At 31.8% G+C, this 22,537-nt stretch overlaps 1 protein-coding gene across 2 annotated transcripts; it reads left to right on the top strand.

The window, feature by feature from the left end:
* The first annotated feature begins 965 nt into the window (after positions 1-965).
* Positions 966-17,926, top strand: LOC118201746 (transcriptional regulator ZNF706-like). Of its 2 annotated transcripts, none has more exons than XM_035373898.2 (3): positions 966-1,106; positions 15,836-15,973; positions 17,689-17,926. In XM_035373898.2, exons 2-3 carry the CDS (start codon positions 15,839-15,841, stop codon positions 17,776-17,778), a joined length of 225 nt encoding a protein of 74 aa, XP_035229789.2. In that variant the 5' UTR covers positions 966-1,106; positions 15,836-15,838; the 3' UTR covers positions 17,779-17,926. The 2 variants fall into 2 exon arrangements, with proteins under 2 accessions (XP_035229789.2, XP_035229787.2); XM_035373896.2 differs by having other exon boundaries at positions 977-1,130.
* Positions 17,927-22,537: the final 4,611 nt, after the last annotated feature.

Consider the following 22,537-nt stretch of genomic DNA (forward strand, 5'->3'; position numbering starts at 1 on the left):
GATCCATGCTTATATATAAGAAACAATAACGGCAAGAAGCTAATCGTATGTTTATATGTAGATGATGGTTTAGTAGCATCAACAGATCTACAAGAATCTGAAAAATTTCTCAGAGAATTGAAGTCGAGATTCAGAATCACAACTAAACCAGCAGTATACTTTCTTGGACTTGAAATTAAACATTTTGAAGATGGAAGTATTAAAATTAGTCAGCAAGCTTATGCAAGAAATTATATACTGCATATTATTATACTTATTTTAAATTATATACTGCATATTCTTTAATGCATGTCTAATGTATTACATTTTTATACACTACAAATTCAAATAAAAGTAGAGGAAAATGCATTATAATTTAAAACATAAAATTTCAAAATTTATAAATTACTGATCAAAACATGAAATTAATACATTGATATATACATTAGTTTAAAAATTACAATTTTAAATTAAAAGTTGTACCCCTTCTTTATATGTGAAATAGGAAAACACCAAATATATTATTTTCACTAAAATTTAATGAAGGCATTGGTAGTGTAGAATAAATAAATAATGTAGAATCGTGACCATCAAATGCGTTATTTCTATAGCGAAATACTCGAGTTTTTCACAAATCTTAAGAAATTAAAATATCTATTACGTACACTTTCAAAAACAATCCGTGACCTCCGCCGTCCTCAGTTTAGCTCTAAAACGACAGCCAGAAACTTAAACGGCAGCTGTCCAGCTGACGGAAAAATTTCCGATGCGTCGATCTCTGTAATGATCGAGACGATGACACCAGACTCGCTCTTTGTCGAGTAGATCGCAAAAAGCGACCCGTTCTTCTATCTCGACGGTGTCCAGACTAGCGCCCTTAATTTCTAACTTCGTGGATGAAAACTTTCATGGATACGATAAAATAAGCTTAATTCATAAGCATTAATTTTTTACAACAGAGAGTTTATTTTATAATTTTCATTCTTGCTAACCCTTAAGAACGTCATAGATGGGGGGGGGGTGAGAAAGACCTACAGCGCCATCGCAGTTTTCTCTTTGCCAGACGATCTTCTTCTCAATCTGGCAGTCACTGTATTCGCAAGCGAGTTAGTACTGTTTTTAATCAGGTGAGCGTTCAATGCAATTCTTGGGTAAGTTTCTTCGTGTTAAAACTAATTCTGTGTTTCGTCCTATTCATAAAAGTTTGAGTATATTGTTAATATTTCCCTTTCCGTTAAAAATATCTCGATGTAGATTTAAAAAAAAATTGCAAACCAGTTCGTTGACTTAACCGTTGTGAAGTTCAGTTGTATTGCTAGTAATGTATAGTCGTGTTAATAATTTTCGCTATTCTATATAATTTTTTTTTGTGCATATTTTCGGTATTTATTCGTTAATTTAAAATAGCTGCGAAAAATAAAATATTTAAAAACTGTTTGATTCATTTAGGATGGAAAAGAATGTTTAGCATAAGATGTAATTTTGTAGACCTAATTCACTTGCTACTCAATATTCACAGTATTTCTAAATAGAGCAAGCTTTAAACTCATTTAATAGGTTGAATGGTATGCAGCGAACATTACATGATTAGTAGTTACTTCAGCTATCAGTAGTTATACTATAATAACTACTGATCGCAATTTAAAACTAGTAAATTTCTGTATTATCTTTTCTAAAGACTTGATTACTTAAAAATTTTAGTCTTCCCTAACCCGCAATATAAGATAACATTTGATTCTAATTCTGGCGCGAGTTTTTTTCGTTCTTTAACGTAAGAATTTGGATTGTTTTTGAATAATTAGCTATCATAGGTTTGGAGGAGCAGGATAATAACTATCGAGACGCAAATTTTAGGAATTTTTTTATGGTTTTGTAAATATTAGTCTTAACAGTAATTGTCAGATCTGTTCGTTAATTTTATAGTTTACCGAATATTTTTAAATTTCTATATAAATTAATTTTAAAACAATTTTCTAGTGGAATATATGTAAAAAATGCTTTCCAAATAAACTTGCAAAATTTAAATCGGAACCTTGAGCCATTAGTTATTACTCTGTTTTTCTGTTCATAGAATACTGGAAGAGAATTTTTTTCAAAGTTAATGTTAATAGTTGCCTTTCTGTCATTAGAGATGCATTCAGATGATTTAGGTTTAGCTTGATTTGACCTTGCTTTCGGCAAATGGCAAGTAGTTTTTCCTAAATGTAGAAACATGCAGTGTGATTGAGAAATGTAATGTATATGCAGTTTATTATTAATTATTATTAGGTACTGAATATAAATATATATTTAGTCACTGTATACTTAAATGGAAATCTAGATTGCATTATGTGAATTTGGTTGATTAGAAATGGGTAACTATGTAGTTTCATAATTCTTGACTTTCTGTAAAATGTTACATGCAGTATAATGGTCTTTGTCTAGGCAGTGTGTATTATCTCCAAATTACAGCTCATTTCTTGTATATGAGGAGATAGATATGTAGCATCCCATAATTGCTTCTGTTAAATTTAAATGGTATATATGAAGTACTAGGAATTCTTATGCTATTTTGTGGATGTAGTAGTAGATCTCTTTGACTGGATTGCAGAAGTTTCCTCTGGGACCAATGTTGACCTCTTGTAGATCTGTGAAATTTTACAGGGGGTCGATAGCCCCACACACACATGCAGTAAAGGCTAATACAGGATATTTTATAGTGTTTTTTAATCATCATCATGTAAAACATTAAGCTACAAAATTCTCTTTATTTCTGGATCATTTTATATTTGAAATAACAGTAAATTTGTGTATGTTGCGACTATCGTGGCATCATTGATTATAAGCCTTCTGTAAAATGTAAATTTTAATTGTAATCTGCTTTATTTATTTCTGTCTCTGTTTATTGGCGTATGAGATATATAACTCCATATTCTGAAGTAGCTTATGATTCATGTTTTATAATTTTGGCAATGAAGTCTTCATTATATTACACAAATAAGATTATTTTAATATAAAAAAATTTCTTAAATAGTAGAAAGTTGTTTTGTCCTGGATTTATTATGTTTAATATTATAGTATAAATTAACTGCATTCATGTAAATTATTTCTAAATTTTCAAGCTATGTTCAAGAATCTTCAAATAACATAAGTTTTTAACTTTGAAAACATTTATGTATAAGATTTTGGTACTGTTATCGGACCGGAATTTTCTTGTGTTTACTTTTTTTTTTGAAGGGGGTTGTTGTTGAAAAGGAAAATGAAATAAAGCCAGAGCTTCTGGGGGTGATTTTTAAATTTTATTTAACAGCAGATATTTAGCCTATCAGTTGGCAAAATAATATTTTTATTTTTTAATGGTAAATTCACTTCTATGGGGTTATATTGTAATCTCGGGTATTTCAAATTGCAATTCTAAATTTTTCTTTTCTTATTAATATTAAAATACTGAGTTCTCAAGCAAATTCCAGTAACAATGCTAGAAAATTTGGTCGTATTCGGTGTCGAGGGCCGTAAAAAATCGCCAAACTACTGTTGATGCCAATGCTGCCAAAAATAATTGTGACAAGAAAGGAAGTATAATAGTAAATAACTATCTAAGATTGATGGGTTGATCTTTACATTATGGTAACTTGGCGAAAATTTGGCAACCAACTCTCCTACAGCAACCCTCTATTTTTTTTCCCCGCCGCCATTTTGTCTTCACGAAGTAAAGACATGTTTCTTTTCTTCTTATCTACTGAACACTTCTTCCAACAATCTACTAGCCGAATTACACATATGCTAGAAATTTTATCAAACAAAACTGCTTAATCATGACAAATATTCACTGCAAAATTGGGAAAAAGTGCAAAATACCATACTCCTTACGCGTTTTTCAAAATAACACATACACATAAACCATGTACACGCCGACTTATTTTTACTTAAAAAAACATCCCAGAATTGCACAAAAATGGCATTGCGCACACTCTTCACTATATCCATGTACACTGCTTTTTTCTCATAAATTAGAAAAATTTCACGAAAATACATGACAATTTTCTCAATCTTTAAACCTGGTAAAAAGAACACATATGAAATTACCTGATCGCGAAAAAGTATTTACCCTTTCCAAATATGAACATTTCCACATATAAAATAAATAAAATATCCAAAAACTTTTACCTCTAAATCATCTATTACATTATACACGTCACCAACGAATTCATACCGCAAGTATTACAAGTACTTAGTATCAAATATTTAAATTATTTCCATGCACGTTTATTTCAACTTAAACGTATACCAAATTCCTACAAACATAAAATTCACAAAATAACTATCATTTCATTAAAATATAATTAAATTCAAAAACACTACTTAAAATATAAATGAGCACATACATTAAATTAATAAAAATTACCTTACAATCCTAATTACTTTAAACTAAATCATTGCTAATAACAATTTTCCCAATAATACCAAATTCCTTTCCACCTTACATTTAGAACAATGCATAAAAATAATATCCTCAAATAATTAAAAATACTAACTTACCTAATCTTCTTCAGAATCTTGATTACGTGGCGGATACACTTTTCTAATTCATTCAATAAAATTATTGAAAGATGTTTTCTGCGAATTTTTCCTCCATACTTCCTCCGCTAAATAAAAAGCAAACTTCTCTTTATCACAATGCCTAAATACCCATTTCGAATTCACTTTACTTAGGGCCATGAGATCCAAAAATTACAGAACACTGTTTCACACAACACAGAATAAAGCTAAATACAAATTTTCCACATTTTTTCCCGATTTCCCCCCCTTTTCCGATTAAAGAACCGTAATTCGTCCATTAATATCACATGACATATCCCATGATCTCTCATTTCCCTCACGCAAAATAATGCGTAATCGGAACTGAGTACTGCTCGCATTATTACCAAAGTCCCAGGTAGTAACCTTTATCGCCTCCAAAATGTCGCCAAACTACCAGTTACCATATTGTAAAGATCAACCGATTGATGTTTTAATTTAAATGAAAGGTTAATTTTATATAATACTTTGGTAAAAGTATAGTTGAGGGTACCCCTTGGCGATTTTAGGCGATACATGGATACCGATTTTGTACAATTGTTTGACTCGTTATTTTGGCTTGTGGAGCGGCGTTTTTTGGCACAAAAATCGCTGCTACACAAAGCCAAAATAACAAGACAAACAATTGCACAAACTCGGTATCCATGAACACATAGACTTGGTTTCACTTTTTAAAAAAAATCCCCGAATTGCACAAAAATGGCATTGCTCATTCTTTTAACTTTATCCATGAACACGTCGAGTTATTTTTACTTTAAAAAAAAATCCCAGAGTTGCACAAACTTGCATTGGGCACACCCTTCACTTTGTCCATGTACACATCGATATATTTTCACTTAAAAAGTCAAAGGAACACCACAAATTCTACAGTATAGGCAAACAAAAAAATACATAATCTCAATAAAATACGACAGCGTACTCGTTATTTTCGCTTGCGAAACGGCGATTTTTCGGGGGGGGGGAATCGCAGTGACACAAAGCCAAAATAACAAGACAAACAATTGCACAAACTCGGTATCCATGTACACATAGACTTATTTTCACTTTTTAAAAAAAAATCCCCGAATTGCACAAAAATGGCATTGCGCATTCCTTTGACTTTATCCATGTACACGTCGACCTATTTTCACTTTAAAAAAAAAAATCCCAGAATTGCTCAAACTCGCAATGCGCACTCCCTTTACTTTGTCCATGTACACATTGATATATTTTCACTTAAAAAGTCAAAGGAGCACCTAATTCTACAATATAGGCAAACAAAAATACATAATCTCAATAAAATACATTTTAAACCAAACAATAAAGTAACATAAAAAAGGAAAAACATGTTATATATTTAAGCTCTACCAAAAGCAAATAAATACACTTACCGTAATTTTCGAGTTTGCTTCGTGCACCCAGAGCCACGTAAAAATCAAAATATCAATCATACTCAAATGACTTTTTTTCAAACCAGGTACACTTTCTGATCGAACGCTTCACATAGTGACCATCTGAACCTTTCTTCCTACAAACCCATTCAAATCCATCTAAACGGTTTTTACGTTCGACTAGACGCATATCCTTTCTACGTACAGGACACTTATAATGGCTACTAAGTAAACCTTCATTTACACACCAGTCAATTAAAGCTCTTTTCCCCTCTCGCTCCAAATCGTACAGAAACTTCAAATTAATCTTACTACATTCGGCCATTCTACCGTCTAAAGAATCAAACCAACACACACCACAAAAACGCTTACAAAACATCCCATGATTCAAAATTTCCCAGAATCATGCACCCGATTACGTCAGAATAGGGTTTTTATAACATTCAACTACTCAGGCTACCATAAATGAAACAACAACTTTGCCATAATACAAGAGGTACCTTAAGGTCTACTCTACCCAATGCTTTTTTATTATAATTTATATGAAAAAGGCTAAACATGACTGAATGGAAGCATAAGAGTAAATAACTATTTCAGATCATTATAATTTATATAAAAATTGCTAAACATAACTGAATGGATGCCTGCATCGCTGTTTCTCTACCAACTTATCGCTAAAGCATAATTTCATCTTGTTGGTTGTTTAAACGTAATTTTCTATAATGAATGATGCCTTTTCTTTGAAAATATTATCGGTAAAGTGCAGAATCGCTCATTGTTTGCCGCTTTTTACAAGGGTAGAAACAATTGGATTTTTGTAGATTTTCTTTTACTTTTTTAATGAAAATAAGTCGATGTGTACATAGATAAAGTCAAGGGTGTGCGCAGTGCCATTTTTGTGCAATTCTAGGATTTTTTTTAAGTGAAAATAGGTTGATGTGCACGTGGATACCGAGTATGTGCAGTTCTTAAAAACGAGTCAACCAAAGGGTGATTCTGCATTTTACCCAAAATTCTATTGCCGACTTTTCGTCATGGGCAATTCCCAAATTGTTAAATCCATAGAATATATATATAAAAAAAAGGATTTAAAAATTAAACTAGTATTTCAATGGCGTCTTAAGAAATATAGAACTATATAAACTTGCACAATCTGAAATCAACGCGTATGCTAGAATTGGTGCGCTGTTAAATGTGCACCTTTGCTAGATTTGGCGCTTTTGCGCATACATTTTTGCTGCAATTTTTTTACGGTCCTCAAAACAGAATAGTACTGAAAATTCAAATGTTCTGTCAAGGCCTTCTCTATTTATTATAAAATTGCAAGGTTATTTATGTTAGGTTTGTAGATTTTTTTTTTTTTTTTTTTTTTTCAGAATTATTTATTGTTCTTTTATCATCATCTGTGTTTTAGTTTGTCTTATTTTTCACATTTTTTTCATTTGGCAATAAATTTAATTGAATACCCATAAACTCCTGACTTTCTGATTTGAATTTTGGATTATTGCTTTTGGATAGGGTAGATATAATATTACTATTCATCTGATTAATGTTAATTCTGTGCCTGCTATATTTTATAGACTTCATAAATCATAAAATCATCCTTGTTTCTGTATTCAGATTTCACTATTTTTATTGCACTAATACGAGTTTGCATCAGTTTATTGGCATATGAGGCATAATGAAACTGGAAACATTGTATTGCAGTATTTGTGACTGTGAATTACTGTACTTACTTGCATGTTTCTTCCCCCCCTCTTGTCTTGTAACCATATGATTTGAACTTAATAAGTTTTTTGAAATACATAGTAAGGTAATATTAGGATGTCTTTGTATGTGCTTTTTAATGTGTTATGTTTATCATTCAAGCCATCTCTTCAGAAACAGTATAATACTTCAAAAGTTACTCCTCCCTATTTTCAAGCAATAAAATTAGCATGAAAACGGGATTGAAAATATGACACTAATATTACACATAAAATGAGAAGGATGATATTGAAATGTCTAGGAAGTATACCGGGGCTAAGACTTTTCCTTTATTCATGTTCTGAGACTGTACTGAAATAGTGGATTAAACATTGTTGCATACAATTTTAGATAATTTTAAACAGCCTTGTCAAAATAAAGCAAATTATTGGTTTACGATAAGTCATGTAATATTCATATTTAAATTAAAAAATTCATGATTTACTGATTGGAAAAGCTCTGGGGCAGTACTTTTATGTTGCTGACTCATCAAATTAAATACAGCATGTTTCAAAAAGTATATACGCATTTTGAATGCATATATTCATTAAACTGTATGACATAAGAATATGAAACTTTACACACATATGTACGAACCTCTTAAGTTCAGATTACAGATGCTCAATATCATCAGCAACATGAACAAGATCACATCGATACTCAAATTTCTCCCATACTCCGGCAAGCATGTCAGTCATCACTAATGTTATGGCAGTACGGATCTGGTTCTTCACCTCTTCCAGTACTTCTGTGGGAGTGGTGGTACATAAACGTTGTCTTTAACGAAACCCCACAGGAAGAAGTCGCTGGGTGTCAAATTCGGTAACCGTAGAGGCAGCTGAGACATGCTAAGTCGCCAGCTCCTTGACGACCAATCCAACAGTTTGGGAGAGTTTCATTCAGATAATCATGCACGTAAAGACACCAGTGAGAATGTGCCCCGTCTTGTTGAAAAATGACGTTGTCTTTGTGCACCATCAGAAACAATCGGTTTTGTAACATAGCGAGATACTCCTGACGTTAACCGTGTTCCCATCAAATAATGGGCCGTAAACAGATGATCGGGATATCGCTTAAAACACATTGATTTTGGGCAAATCTCGTACATGTCTAGTGGCTGCATGTGGGTTCTGTAGGCCCCAAATTCGAAACGTGTTTGTTTACAAGACCGCGAACATGAAAAGTCGCTTCATCGCTGAACACGATGTGTTGGGCGAAAATGTTATTGTCAGTAGCATCAATAATCTCGTTACAAAATGCCACATGTCTGTGTTTGCCATCAGGAGCAAATGTAACATGTACGGCTTCATAACCGACGTCTCAAAACACTCCAAATTGTTGTTGTAGGCAGTTGTAACTCCTGACTGGCACAACGAGTTGATTTTGAAAGACTATGTTGGAAAACAGTTTGAATTCATGCAACATTTTCATCAAAAACGCAAGGGCAGCCAGGACTCTTTCCTTTACATATACATCCTGTATTTACAAACTGTCGATATCATCTGCGAATGTTCTATCCATTTGAGGATCACTTTGGTACCTCAACTTGAATCGCCTTTGCATTGTAATCACGGAATTGCACTTCGCAAACTCGAGAGCACAAAATGATTTCTGCTGTGGAGTAGCTGTGATGGTTACCATGCAAAACAGAAGACTACTGGCTATTAATATAAACTAGATTATGTATTCGTTTCACCAATAGCTGAACCGAGGCGCAGTGATCGATAGTTTGGACAAAATAACACTTTGTAATATGTATATTCTTTTTAAAACAGGGTGTATATTTATGGTAACTTTCCTTTTCAGAGAAAAATTTATGATAGCAAACCATGTTAGTGAAAGTTCAAATACAAATTGGAAATTGCTCATATGGAACAATTGTAATGATTTGTCTCTAGGCAAAGCGATCTTGACTTTGATTCTTAGCCAGATTCAAGTCTTTAAAATTGCTCTCATTAACTGCCAGTGGCAAAACTAGCTTTATCTGATTATGAGAATTTTTGTCGTTTGCTATATAATAGATTATAATTTTAAAATATTCTGCTTTTTTTTAGTTTCTTTAGTGATATACATAAATATCGTCTGAATGAATCGAAGCTTCTGAAAACAGAGACTAAAATAATTAATAATATAAATTTAGCTTGTAAATGCAATTTAAATACACAACTTCATAAGTAGTTCAAAATGCTGTGCCATTCAGGGGGTTAAAGCAGAATCATCAGATGAGTGGGGCGGGGTAAATATTATTTTGCATACGACTGTGCTATAAACAGATAAGGACTATATGAGGGGGCATATGTTCAGTGAAAGTTCGGTTATAATCAAATTAATCAATAAAATTAGTGGCATAGTAGTTCTGTATGTGAAGAGGTTCTATACATAGCTCCAGTTTTGAATGATACTTTTTGTTCAGTAGAAGTATTTGTTATGAAATTGAGGTACTGTTCTGTTATCAGGACTGGAGTCCTCTCCAGATATTTGCTAAACTCGCAGAGAGATTTGGTTCGTATGAAGTTTTCAGTGTTTACTTTTGTAAAAAAAGTGAAGGAATGTTTTTTCAAAATTGACTACAAGAATACAGATTCTAAAGACATAATAATAACTTGTATTATTATACAGAGTTTGCAAGATCCTTAAAAGTCCTTAGGTTGTTTGGAATTGATTTCGTCCTTTTTTTCCTTTAATACTGTCCAAAATCGGCAGAACGTACTTAATTTTAATCTGAAATTTTTGTCTGTTTTTACGACTGCCATTTTGAATGTAAATTAGCATTTTGGAGGAATATTTTTGGCAATTCACTGATAAATATGGTTATTTTTTGAATGAGTTCATGGGTCATAATTTGTTCCTACTTTAATATAAATTGGTGGGATACTCGAGTTTCTGAGCAAGAAGTAAAACATAAGCATTTAAAAAATATTTAATAATTTTTTCTAATGAAGAGCTCTTAAACAACTTCACTTTTAAAATAATGGTAATATATTGAAATTATACTTAAAAAATAACATTAAAATAAAACATTTTTATTTTTCTCTATAAAGCACAGTTTACAAAACAGTTCTTAGTAAAAGTAAAATAGCTTCAATTAGTAATTAAAAATGTCTTCTTTTTAATTGCTTCATGGTAAGAGTTTTCTCATGTAATTGTCTCAATATGCATCAGTTTTCTCTATAAAATTAATTTTACACTTTTTCTGTCCTCCCCCCTCGAAAAGAAAAATATTTCTAGCTTTTTGCTGTTAAAGAATTGGTATGGGTAATTTTTCTTTAGGATTTTATACATTGCAGCTTGTAAAGTTTAGAACGCAAGATTTTTAGACCCACGACTAAAAGTTTAAGAAAAAGGTGATAAAATGAAACATGTCTCTATGGTATTAACACGTAATGGATGTATTTTACAGAAAGTTTGTGATTAATTTCTTACTTTTTGGAGAGTACTTTACTTTCTTACTTTTTGGAGAGCATCTGAAAGAACAATAAAAACCTAATATTTGAATGTTTTACTTCTGATACTAGAATCTTTTTCTTAACATGTTTATCTTCCCTTTATTTTCTCTACTTTTCACTAGACTCAAGCATCGAAAATATCAGAAATGCTTCTAAACTTATCACATGGACAGGTATTATAGAAAGGAAGTTTTTTATCGATAAAAAAATTTTAAACTGACACTTTAAAAGATTCATCTAATATGTCTTAATGCATCATACACAAGGCTGGCACTGGGCATTTTCCCACTTGATGCAATCTCTGTGGATCCTGGATTCTGCTGCCTAGTGCCTTTCTAAATTCTGTTTCCAGTGCCTGCTATAAGTTCTGAAAGTTTTGCCATTCCTAGATTTTGTTGTTCAATGTGTTGCTAAATTCTAAAGATTCTGCCACACCAGCTCTGCACCTAGCCCTTACCATATATATTTCATATTTCTTCTGAATGTTCATATTACTAAAGAAATAAAATTAGCAGCTTTTTCTATATATTCTAAATGCATTTAGTTTTTTTAGAATAACATAAATCTTTAATTAAATCCAAAAAATTCTGAAATGAAAAGGAAACATGTTGAAGAAAGAAACTGGATACTAAAATTATTCTTCAAAGATATATATAATTATTATGTAAATTACCCAGTTTATAATTTCCCATTTCTATTTCTTCACCAGAATGCAAATAGCTTAAACAGTTTTTAAACTGAGGTTTTTGGAATGTAAGGCAGTGTGTGTTTCTGATCTCCGCTTGCTCGCTGCATTAGTTCCTGCCAGCTCTGATAATTTGTAATTATTTGTCTTTGCATTATCGCTGCCGACATTTGAATTTGTTATGATGATAGAGCTACTGAGCCAGCTTAAATGAAAATTAAATTATATAGTTTTTGACATTTTGTATAGTCTGCATTTTTAGTTTGAATTTGACTGTTCTGGTTTAATTACCTCATAACAAGCTGTAATTGAGCATCAGAGTATGTCTTAGTGATCTAAGTTCTTTTTAAATAAGAGGTTAATTTAAACCTTTATCTAACTTTGTAGTTACTTTCAGACATGGCGATAATTTGCTTCACATCTGTCGGGTGGTTTTGGACTATTTTACTTTTACTAGATCAAGTAAATCTTCATAAGTACATTGTAGAGAAGTTGACTAGTTAGGAGCTAAAGCACACAGAAACTAATGAGGGCACTATTTCTAATTGTTAGAAAAGATGCTTAAAAGGAAAGAAATCTATATAAATTAGCCAAAATGTCTGGCAAAGCTTCAAATTAAAAAGATGCATAAATAAAATTTAATAGTGGGCATGTAAATCCATAATGACTAAAATTATCTAACTACCTTATTTAATTACTTATAACTAATTGCTTACTCTTAAAAATATCTCTGCCTATTAAAGCGAGTTATTACCTTTCATTAATCTTTACTGTGGTTGCAAGATAAAACACAAAAATGTATAAATTCATGTAAAATTTATTCTTTGCATCTAGTGAGACTTAAAATAATACAAAACAACTTATCACCTCTGGTGCTTTAGTGGCTTATTGAAACCTTAAAGTATATGAACTGGGTTACAACCCTTGGAACTCTAGACGAAGCTGCGGCATTAACTGCATCAGACAGACCCTAACTTTCAAATCTTGCTAACCATGCCTACATCAGGTCATAAAGGTTTGTTCTGATAAGAAGGTCTCTCTCTAGGCAAGCAGCAGCAGTGACAACAGTCAGTCTTTTGTTTTGAATCATGCTGATTATGATTTTACTTCTCATTTTAACCTATGCCATTTGACATAAAATCTACCAGCTATTTACTAATCCTCTAGATTGAGCAAGTATGTGACAAAATGATACATAAAAGACAAATCAACAGAAAGCTAATTGTTAGTAAAAACATAAATAAAATGTTGCTTATTTTTTAAAATATGTCTAACTATTATAAATGTAAAATACTTAATGCTACTTGATAAATTTCATAAAGTTTATTTTATTCTCAAACTTATTACTAATTATGTTAATTTATGTTTAATAATAATGCATCCTACTTACGGATCTATTTTATTTTTAGGATGGTATTACAAGAGTGTTCTGGCATTGATAATATTTTAAATTGAGTTTATTCAGTTTCCATTTGCTCATAGATCTTTAATTTTTTTCATATTAAAAGTACTTAATTTCCTTGTGCAGAAATGTATACAAACCCTGTTATAGTATTTACCATGAATATGAAAATTTGAGATTTATCTAACGATGAAACATCTTCCATACAATTTCTTCAGGAACAAAGAATTATTTACTCTGTAAGAAAGTGCATGAAAAATCTTAAAATGAAGCTCAACTTCAGTTTGACTGAAGCACTGGAATGGAGATATGATGATAGGCTGTGCTGTAAAAAATAAAAGGATTATGTTCTCAAATTTTATTTGAAGAGATGAAAATTAGTTTCTTAATGTTAGTTCCTTTCATTTATGTATTGCTTGATGTTTAGAATTAACTTCTCTTGTATTTATTAATCAATTGTACGAGGGCTATCCAGAAAGTAGATTACGTTTTGGAATAAAAAAATAAACAAAGTATAGGAAACAAATTTTATTATATACAGATGAAAGCCACACTCAAATACTACTTTTCTACATAGTCACCATACAAATTAAGGCATTTATCGTAGCGATGTACGAGCTTGGAAATTCCTTCGTCGAAAAATTCGGCCGCCTGCGCCTTCAACCACTTCGTTACCTCTTCTTGCAGCTGTGCGTTGTCATCAAAACGCTGCATAGCCAGCCACTTCTTCATTGCTGGGAATAGGTGGAAGTCGCTCGGTGCCAGGTCGGGACTGTACGGCGGATGAGGAAACAACTCCCACTTAAAAGATTCAAGAACTTTACGAGTGACATTTGCCGTGTGGGGCCGGGCGTTGTCGTGAATCAACAAGATCTTAGAGCTCAACATTCCTCTGCGCTTGTTTTGAATTGCTCTTCTGAGTTTTTGGAGAGTTTGGCAATACCTTTGAGAGTTTATTGTAGTGCCTCTTTCCAGGAAGTCCACCAAAATTACACCTTTTCTGTCCCAAAAAACAGTCGCCATCATCTTCCTTGCCGACATTGTTTGCATGCATTTCTTGGGTTTTTGGGGAGAACTTGTGTGCCCCCACTGCATTGATTGCAATTTCGTTTAACAGTTCACATGTTTCACCCATGTTTCGTCACCAGTAACGATGCGATCGAGTAAAGAGTCACCATCCTTATGGTAAGCGTCCAAAAAGTTCAACGCTGCAGCCATTCGCTGATTTTTGTGGTCCTCTGTCAAGATTTTTGGAATCCATCTTGCATAAAACTTGTGGTAACCAAGCTTTTCGCTGATGATTTCGTGCAACAAACTTCGCGAAATTTGTGGAAAACTCAAAGAAAGTTCCGTTATTGTGAAATTTCGATTTTCACGGACTTTAGCATCGACTTTTTCGAGAAGTTCGGCGGTCACTATGCTGGGTCTCCCACTTCGATCTTCGTCGTGAACATTGGTTCGGCCATTTTAAAATCTTATGACCCACTGACGCACTCCACCTTCAGTGATAATGTTGTCCCCATACACTTCACGAAGCTGCCGATAGATTTCTATCGGTTTACAGTTTTTTGCAGTCAGAAACCTTATTACTGAGCGCACCTCGCAGCTCGCGGGATTTTCAATTAACGCAGACATTTCAAACCGTCACAGTATCTGAACGGAGCACAGTACGAACCTCTCACTAGCACGGCTAGATGCAGACTGAGCTGCGCAACGCTCTGACCCCAAGATGGCCGCGCTAGCCCCGCCCCTAGCGGACACAGACGGAAACGTAATCTACTTCCTGGATGGCCCTCGTAATTATATCAACTTAATATGAATCATTGCACCGTTGTTAATTGGAAAAGTTTGTATGAGGGAAGTGTATGGCCATGCATAGATGTCTAAACTGTCAATTAAAATAAGCAGCACTGGTTGTATTGAAAAAAAAAAAGACGTTGCTCTTCTCCTTCCACCACCTCATTGGGTGTACGGCGGAATTTGAGGAAGAACAAAAGAATGTTTTTTTAGTTGCTGTGCCTAACCACTCTGCTAGAACTTTGTCAGAACCATTTATTGGAAAAAATATTATTGATGGCACTGTAATATACTCAGACTGTTGGAAAAGGTATCACACTGAAGAATTAACAGTGGCTGGATTTGAACTATTCTTCATTAACCATAAATATAATTTTATCAATCCCACTACTGGTTGTCATACACAAACTGTTGAAAAAAAGGGTATGGAGAATGAAAACTGGCAAAGTAAATATCAGCCCAGAACACCAATTAATTAAAACATTTTAATTGAGTTTTATGTGGAGGCAAGCAAATGTTTATTTTTTATAATATCTGCAGTTTCATAACTACATTAATCTTAATTCGCTAAATGATTACCCCCCATTTTTGTGTATGATTTTTTTTATTTGGATTTTTCTTAAACATATCCATATCATGCATATTTAGGTGATTCTTTTTATCCTTCGAATTTTTCACCGTATCGTCAGCTTTTGGCAGTATCTGGTTCTGGTAACAGAACAGTACCAGTCGATGTTTTTTTTTTTTATTATTTTATTTTTATTTTTTTTTTTTTTTTTTGTGTGTGTGTGTGTGTGTGTGTGTGTGTGTCAAGTTTTATGATGTTCATTACTAATGTATTTTAATTTTCCAGGCCATGGCTCGAGGACAACAGAAAATCCAATCCCAGCAAAAAGCTGCCAAAAGAGCCAATGATTTAAAAAGGCAGCAAGGCCATGATCAGAAAGCTGCCGCGCAAAAAGCACTAACTTATGTCTGCACTGTCTGCAAGGTAAATAGTTATTCTTTTTGGTAAAATTTTATGTCTGAATTAAAATTGTTGAAAAATACTTTTATTTTAATGTGCCTTTTGTAATGGTTTATCAAAAATGCTTTCTAAAATATTTTGTATTAGGCAAACCATTTATTAAAATTGAGTTGTAAATTTTGTTTAGTTATTTAACATAACAGATTATGTTTGCTGGAAAAGGAAGTTCAATGTAAAAGAGTATTAATGTGACAAAAAACAAAAGAGTAGTTATCATCGTTAATACCATTAACCAAGTGGTATATTTTTTCCAGTGTTCAGGATGCATATACCATACCTGCCAACTTTTATGAATTTTTCGTAATTTTTACGAAAATGCGTTTGTTTTTACGATTTTACGATCGTAATCCATTTTTTACGATTTTTTCCCTTTTCCCAGTGTTTTTAGTAATTTTTGTCGAAATTTTAGAATTTTTCGCCAATTCAGCGATTTTCTCCAATTGCATCGTGTTTTACTACCGACTACTTCGAATCCAGTAACCTGCGGTTTCTCCCAACTCGCCGCTTAACCAGCCAATCCAATGCACTGAACTTGTTTCTCCCACTCTTTTCTTTGTGGGCGCCAGATTATTTTTTTTCGTGTTTGCTTCAGCAGCAAGGGAATTACTCAGCGAGCGTGGATTGTCGCATTCTCTCTCTTTTTTTTTTTTTTTTTCCTTAATGCGTTGTTGTTACGAAATGAGTTAAAAAAAAAAACGTATTCTCAATATTTTCGGCCTGCCTACAAGGCCGAATTTCCAACAATTAAAGAATCCTTCAAAGGAAATAACTATGCATTTTGCAACATGTGCGTGTGTGACTTCATAATAAGTCACGGTGGAAGAAGCGACATTGTGAAGCATGTTAAGTCTAAAAAGCATGAAGTTAATGCTTCGGCTTCGACAACGTCAAAGAAAGTGGATGATTTTTTTTCAAATTCGGCTATGAATTCGGATGCCGATGTCATTCCACACAGTAATGCTGAGTGCGAGAGAGTCTTCAGTGTTGTGAAGAAAAACAAAACTATGTTTCGTTCTTCAATTTCACCAAAAACTCTAGAAAACATTTTAATTGCTAAATGTTATGACAGGAAATTTTCCAAAGAATTTTTGGCTAAAGCCAAAAAATGCACTCTAAATTCATTGCAATAATTTTTTTATGTAACATTAAATTCTTGTTTTATGTTTCCTAATAAATTTTTTAGTTACTGCTTAATTGAGATTTACTAATGTAAGTACAATTTTCTTTTTTCTATTTGTATAAATTATTTTTGTAATATCAAAGCATGATATTAATTTTTCGTGTTCTTCTGTATTTTGGAGAAATCTTCTGAATTTTTATCTTTAGAGGTTGGCAGGTGTGATATACTATTTAAAAAATTAAAATTAATTAAAGATTCATATCCAGAAATTTAGAAGTAAATATTGCTTTTAATACTTTAAAGCAGTCACTTGTGCAGTGAATCCCTTTTTAAATTATTTGAATGTCATTAATGGAGTGCAATAATTTGTAATAACTATTTATTTAAATCTTGTAGTTTCCATCACATTGTCAGTCTGGAAAACAATATTAAAATTTAAAAAGTTATGCTTTTTTAATTAATTTTAATTTTGCTTTGAAATTTTGAGGATTTGATGATTTTATGATTGGCATTTCTTCATTAAAGAAAGAAATCTGAATTTTTTTTTTTTTTCTTTTAGGCACAGATGCCAGATCCCAAAACATACAAGCAACATTTTGAAAATAAACACCCAAAACTGCCTCTGCCTGATGACTTGAAAGATGTTTAATTTTATTTTTTTAAGACATTTTATACTGTGTGCCTGGAAAAGCAACATTTGTTTGGGTTTCTTTCCACTTGTACATTTATGTATGTTGTATGTTCCTGATTCTTGATGTTTAGCAAAATTTTGTACAATAAAAGCAGTTGTTAATGTGCTTGTATGTCTTGTCATTTGTATAGTAATTGTTATGAGACTTTTTTGGGGAATTATTTAATTTTATAGTCTGTTAAATCAAAATCTTGTAAATTTGAATGAGGTAATTTTCATAAATATAGGCTGAAATTATGCTACGTTGACCATAAGTGTATTTGACATGGCTTTTAATTAAGAATTAATTGGCTTTAAGAAAAATTATATATCTTAATGCATAAAACCTAAAATATAAATCATAAAAAAATTAATTTTATTTAAAACTCGGGTGAACTAATTAATATAAATAGTAGTACTTAGTAATAAACATATATTATATATGTTTATTACTAAGTGTGTAGTATTTGTCCATTTAATCTCAAAATTGAATGGGTGGTTTCAAATGCACAAAATTGTGAGATAATTACCTCAAAGTACATCAAATTTAGAACTACAGTATACAAAAGTTTGGAATACAAAAGATCCCAAGGGTGAAAAGTTTGAATGAAAAGAGTACCAGCTACACAAAATTCTTTGCTGAACCTAGATGTATACAGACATTTTATAATGAAATATTGATTTTTAAAACATTCTGATAGAAAAATATGAAACTCTTTGATGAGATCTAATGAAAATATCAACATAATCAACTTCAAGATGTTTACAAGTTTTTGCAAAACAGTACGTTTTCTATGAAAATTTAAATAATATTTCTTAATTTCACTCATTGGTGAAACAATTTTACAAATAATGTTCATTTGTATTATTATAGGCATTTATATTATTGATATATTAAAAAAATATTTCTAATGAATTTTGAGAATTTTATCATAAAATTCTGTATTTCTAAAAATATTTCTAATGAATTTTGAGAATTTTATCATAAAATTCTGTAATTCATTAGAAATATTTTTTTAATATATCAATAATATAAATGCCTATAATAATACAAATGAACATTATTTGTAAAATTGTTTCACCAATGAGTGAAGTAATTTTTATAAAAATTGATAACTCTGGATTGGTGTAGATTTTATATAAAATTCTTGTAGGTGCATTTTCACATAGATTCTTCTTTTTCAAGGAAGGGGGGTAGAATTTATTTGCTGCTTAACAAAGGAAAATCTACATTACTACCCTGTAAATCTGAAATTTGTAAAATCTAAATAATAATAGTCCTCCTTATTTATTTCATTTCTATGCAATACTATAAAAATATTTTTCATGAAAATTAAAAATTATCTTGCTTAAAAGATTGTCATGCTTTGTTGAAAAACTCTCATAAGTCTGCTAGATTTATGAATCTGGAACTTTAAAAATGAGTAATATAACATATGCTCAAGACGGTTGCAGGGATATTATATGGTAAGTCAGAACTCCTGCACATGCCACTAGAATGGAAGTTTGAAATAAAATCTCAAACTACAGATCTAGGACAGTGATGGCTAACCTTTTGGGTTAATCTGGAAATCCATATTTTAACTCTGGGACTGTATCTGCCAATGCATCCAAGGTAAGTGCAGCACATATTGAGAATGATGAAGTAGTTACAAGAGACAAATATTTTTGTATTATACAATTTTTTATCTCCATCGGCAACTCTGGATGTTTTGCCATCACCGATTTAGGAATTTGATTTTTTAAGCAACTCGTGATGCACACAAATATTTTATGCTTTGCTAATAAATTAAATTTTCCATTAATTGTGATTTTTTTCTCCTTGTTGCATCTTTCTGATATAGAGGATCACTATTTAACTGTGTAGAAACATAAAGGTTATTTTGAAGCACAAAATGTGAAATGCCCTCACCAGGACTCAAGCCTGGTACCCCTCAAATACACAATGTGCTATCATTGCATGCTGGAAGGAGAGAGAAAATACCTTATAACTGAAGCCCTAAAATAAGATTTTTAATGGGTAATATGTTACTTTGTTAAAAATTAAAGTTTGACTTTTAAGGAGAAACATGTGAGAAATTAGATAGTCACTAAGGTTAATAAATGTCTGTTATTATGTAAAAATTGAAAATTTGAATCGCTGCATGCCAAGCAGAATAAAGTAAGTAAATGTTAATAATCAAAGTCTAAATTTAATATATTTTCAGATTTTAATAATTCACAGGGAATGGGATTTTCTAATGAATAACTTACTCATTATGCAGTAACAATTAATTTAGATATATATTTTAGTTTCATAAAAATGCATATTTTGAATTTTTCACTATAGTTTTTGGAATCAGTAAATAAACATTTAGACTACATTGAAATTTAATTCTGATTTTCTTTTTTTATCTCAGACCCATCTAAATTATACATCACACTGTTAGCAGCATCAGGTCGACTTTACTTTTGTGCACACAGTGGCTCCCAAAAGTGTTCGTACACTTATGATTTTCATTGGAATAGGGCTCTATCCATTAATTAAAAGTAAATTTTCTGAATGAGATTTTAATAATAAGATCTATAATCTATTTGTAACAAAATTACGTGAAATAGTTTTAAAATATAGCGAAACTTTATTTTTAAGAAATTGGTAATCAAAAAATCATGAATGACAAAACATTATATCTCATAAAAGTCTTCATACACTAAAAAAATATCTTGACATATTAGTAAATATTTTCATTTGTTTGTTAAATTAATATTTAGTAGGATATCCTTTAGCATTCATAACAGCTTTTAAACGTCTGGGAATAGATTTTACTAGTTTTTTTGTAATTTCTGTATCAATGTTCATCCATTCTTCCGTCATGACTGTTTTGAGTTTGCTTTTCGTTTTGATGTTGTGTTTTCGTACTTTAACCTCCAGTTCTTTCCAAATGTGTTCTATGAGGTTTAAATCTGGCGACTGAGGTGGTGTTTTCAAATCCTGTGAACATATAACCACTGGCGAACATTGAGAGCCATATACTTAAGATCGTTATCGTGATTAAAACTAAAGTTGTTTCTAATTTCCAAATTTTTGGCTGATAATTTTAAATTGACTTTTAAAATATTTAAATAAAGAATGCTTCATTATGCCATCGGCCCACCAACGGCCGAGCGGTAAAGACGCTGAACACTGATAGTTCGGTCTGAGGTTCGAATCCCGCGAACGGGCTGGCTGCATGGGCGTTTTCGTGGTTTTGCCCATGTGTAACGTGTATACGAGCCAGTTTCCCTTAGAAAGTCCTCCACGAAAGGCATCCCTCCCTTTAGGCAGATAGCTCTCGTGTGCTTTGCCATAATTAAATACACCACCATTATGCCATCAATAAATACCAAATTATGTATGCTGATGCTGCCATGCATCCTCACACAAGAACACATCCACTGCCATGCTTAACTGTTCCAACTAAGTTCTTAGAATGAAGTTCCTCATTTTTTCTTCTTCGTACAGTTATTTGACCATCAGAACCAAAAATATTGAATTTGCTTTTGCCAGCAAATAGGACATTATTCCAGTACGTTTCGGGTGTATTTATCGTCGAGTTTGCGAATGAAAGCCTAAGCTTTCTGTTTTTTTTCACTAACAAAAAATGTTTTATGGACATAATGCCCATGTAATCCAGCTTCTCTGAGAACTCGTCGAACAGTTTCATGTGAAATTGAAGTAGAAAACTTTGCATTAAATTCTGTAGAAACTTATGCAGCATTCAAACACAGGTTTTTTACAAATTTTCTAATAATAAATCTCTTATTACATTTAGTTAACTTTCTCGGTTGACCTTTTCTTACCTTGTTTTCAATTCGATTTTCTTCTTTAAAGCGTTTTATCTCATGCTGCACTGTAGAATGGGATAAATTAACTAATTTAGCAATATTTCGAATTGATTTACCACTACTATGGTGAAAAACTATCAATTTTCGAATGCTGTTTGTAATTTCTTTACGACTGTGATCCATTTTTCAATAATAAATAGAATATTATGAAGTAAACAAAAAATTAAAGCAAACATTTTTTTAAATTCCACCACAATGCAAAAATTAAAGCAACAAATGATAATTCTAATTTTGATTTTATCCAAGTATTTCGGTGTATAAAGACTTGTGAGATAAAATGTTTCTCATTTTTTGATTATTAATTTCTTTAAAATAAAGTTTCACTATATTTTAAAAATATTTCATGTAATTTTGTTAGAAATAGATTATAGTTCTTATTACTAAAATCTCATTCAGAAAGTTTACTTTTAATTAATGGATAGAGCCCTATTTCAATGAAAATCATAAGTGTACCGAACACTTTTGAGAGCCACTGTTATGTACCCAGTATCACTGATTGAAATTATAATACATTTGTGTTAGTGGAAAGTAATATAAAAACATCTCGTAATGCAATATATACATACGTAGTATAAGGTTTCAAAAATTTTTAACTATAATTTTCAGCGTCTTCAATGCATTCAGAAAGTGAGCTCCTCCTCTAAATTTGAAAAGGAATCTGCCCATACAGCAGTTATTTTTCTCTTGTTAATTTGATTGTGAATTTTGGTTTCATGGGCTCTAATTGATGAAGTAATGATGGTGAAGAGCTTCAAGAAAATGGGCATATCTAATGCTCTTGACGGTTTTGAAGATCATTGCATGTGGCAAGACAGACTGAATGGTGAGGATGGTGATGACTTCTAAACTGCAACAGACAACATAGATAGAAAAT

Source organism: Stegodyphus dumicola, chromosome 3 (genome assembly GCF_044657685.1).
Source record: "Stegodyphus dumicola isolate Sdum_Otavi_A_Nest chromosome 3, ASM4465768v1".
Classification (NCBI taxonomy): domain Eukaryota; kingdom Metazoa; phylum Arthropoda; class Arachnida; order Araneae; family Eresidae; genus Stegodyphus; species Stegodyphus dumicola.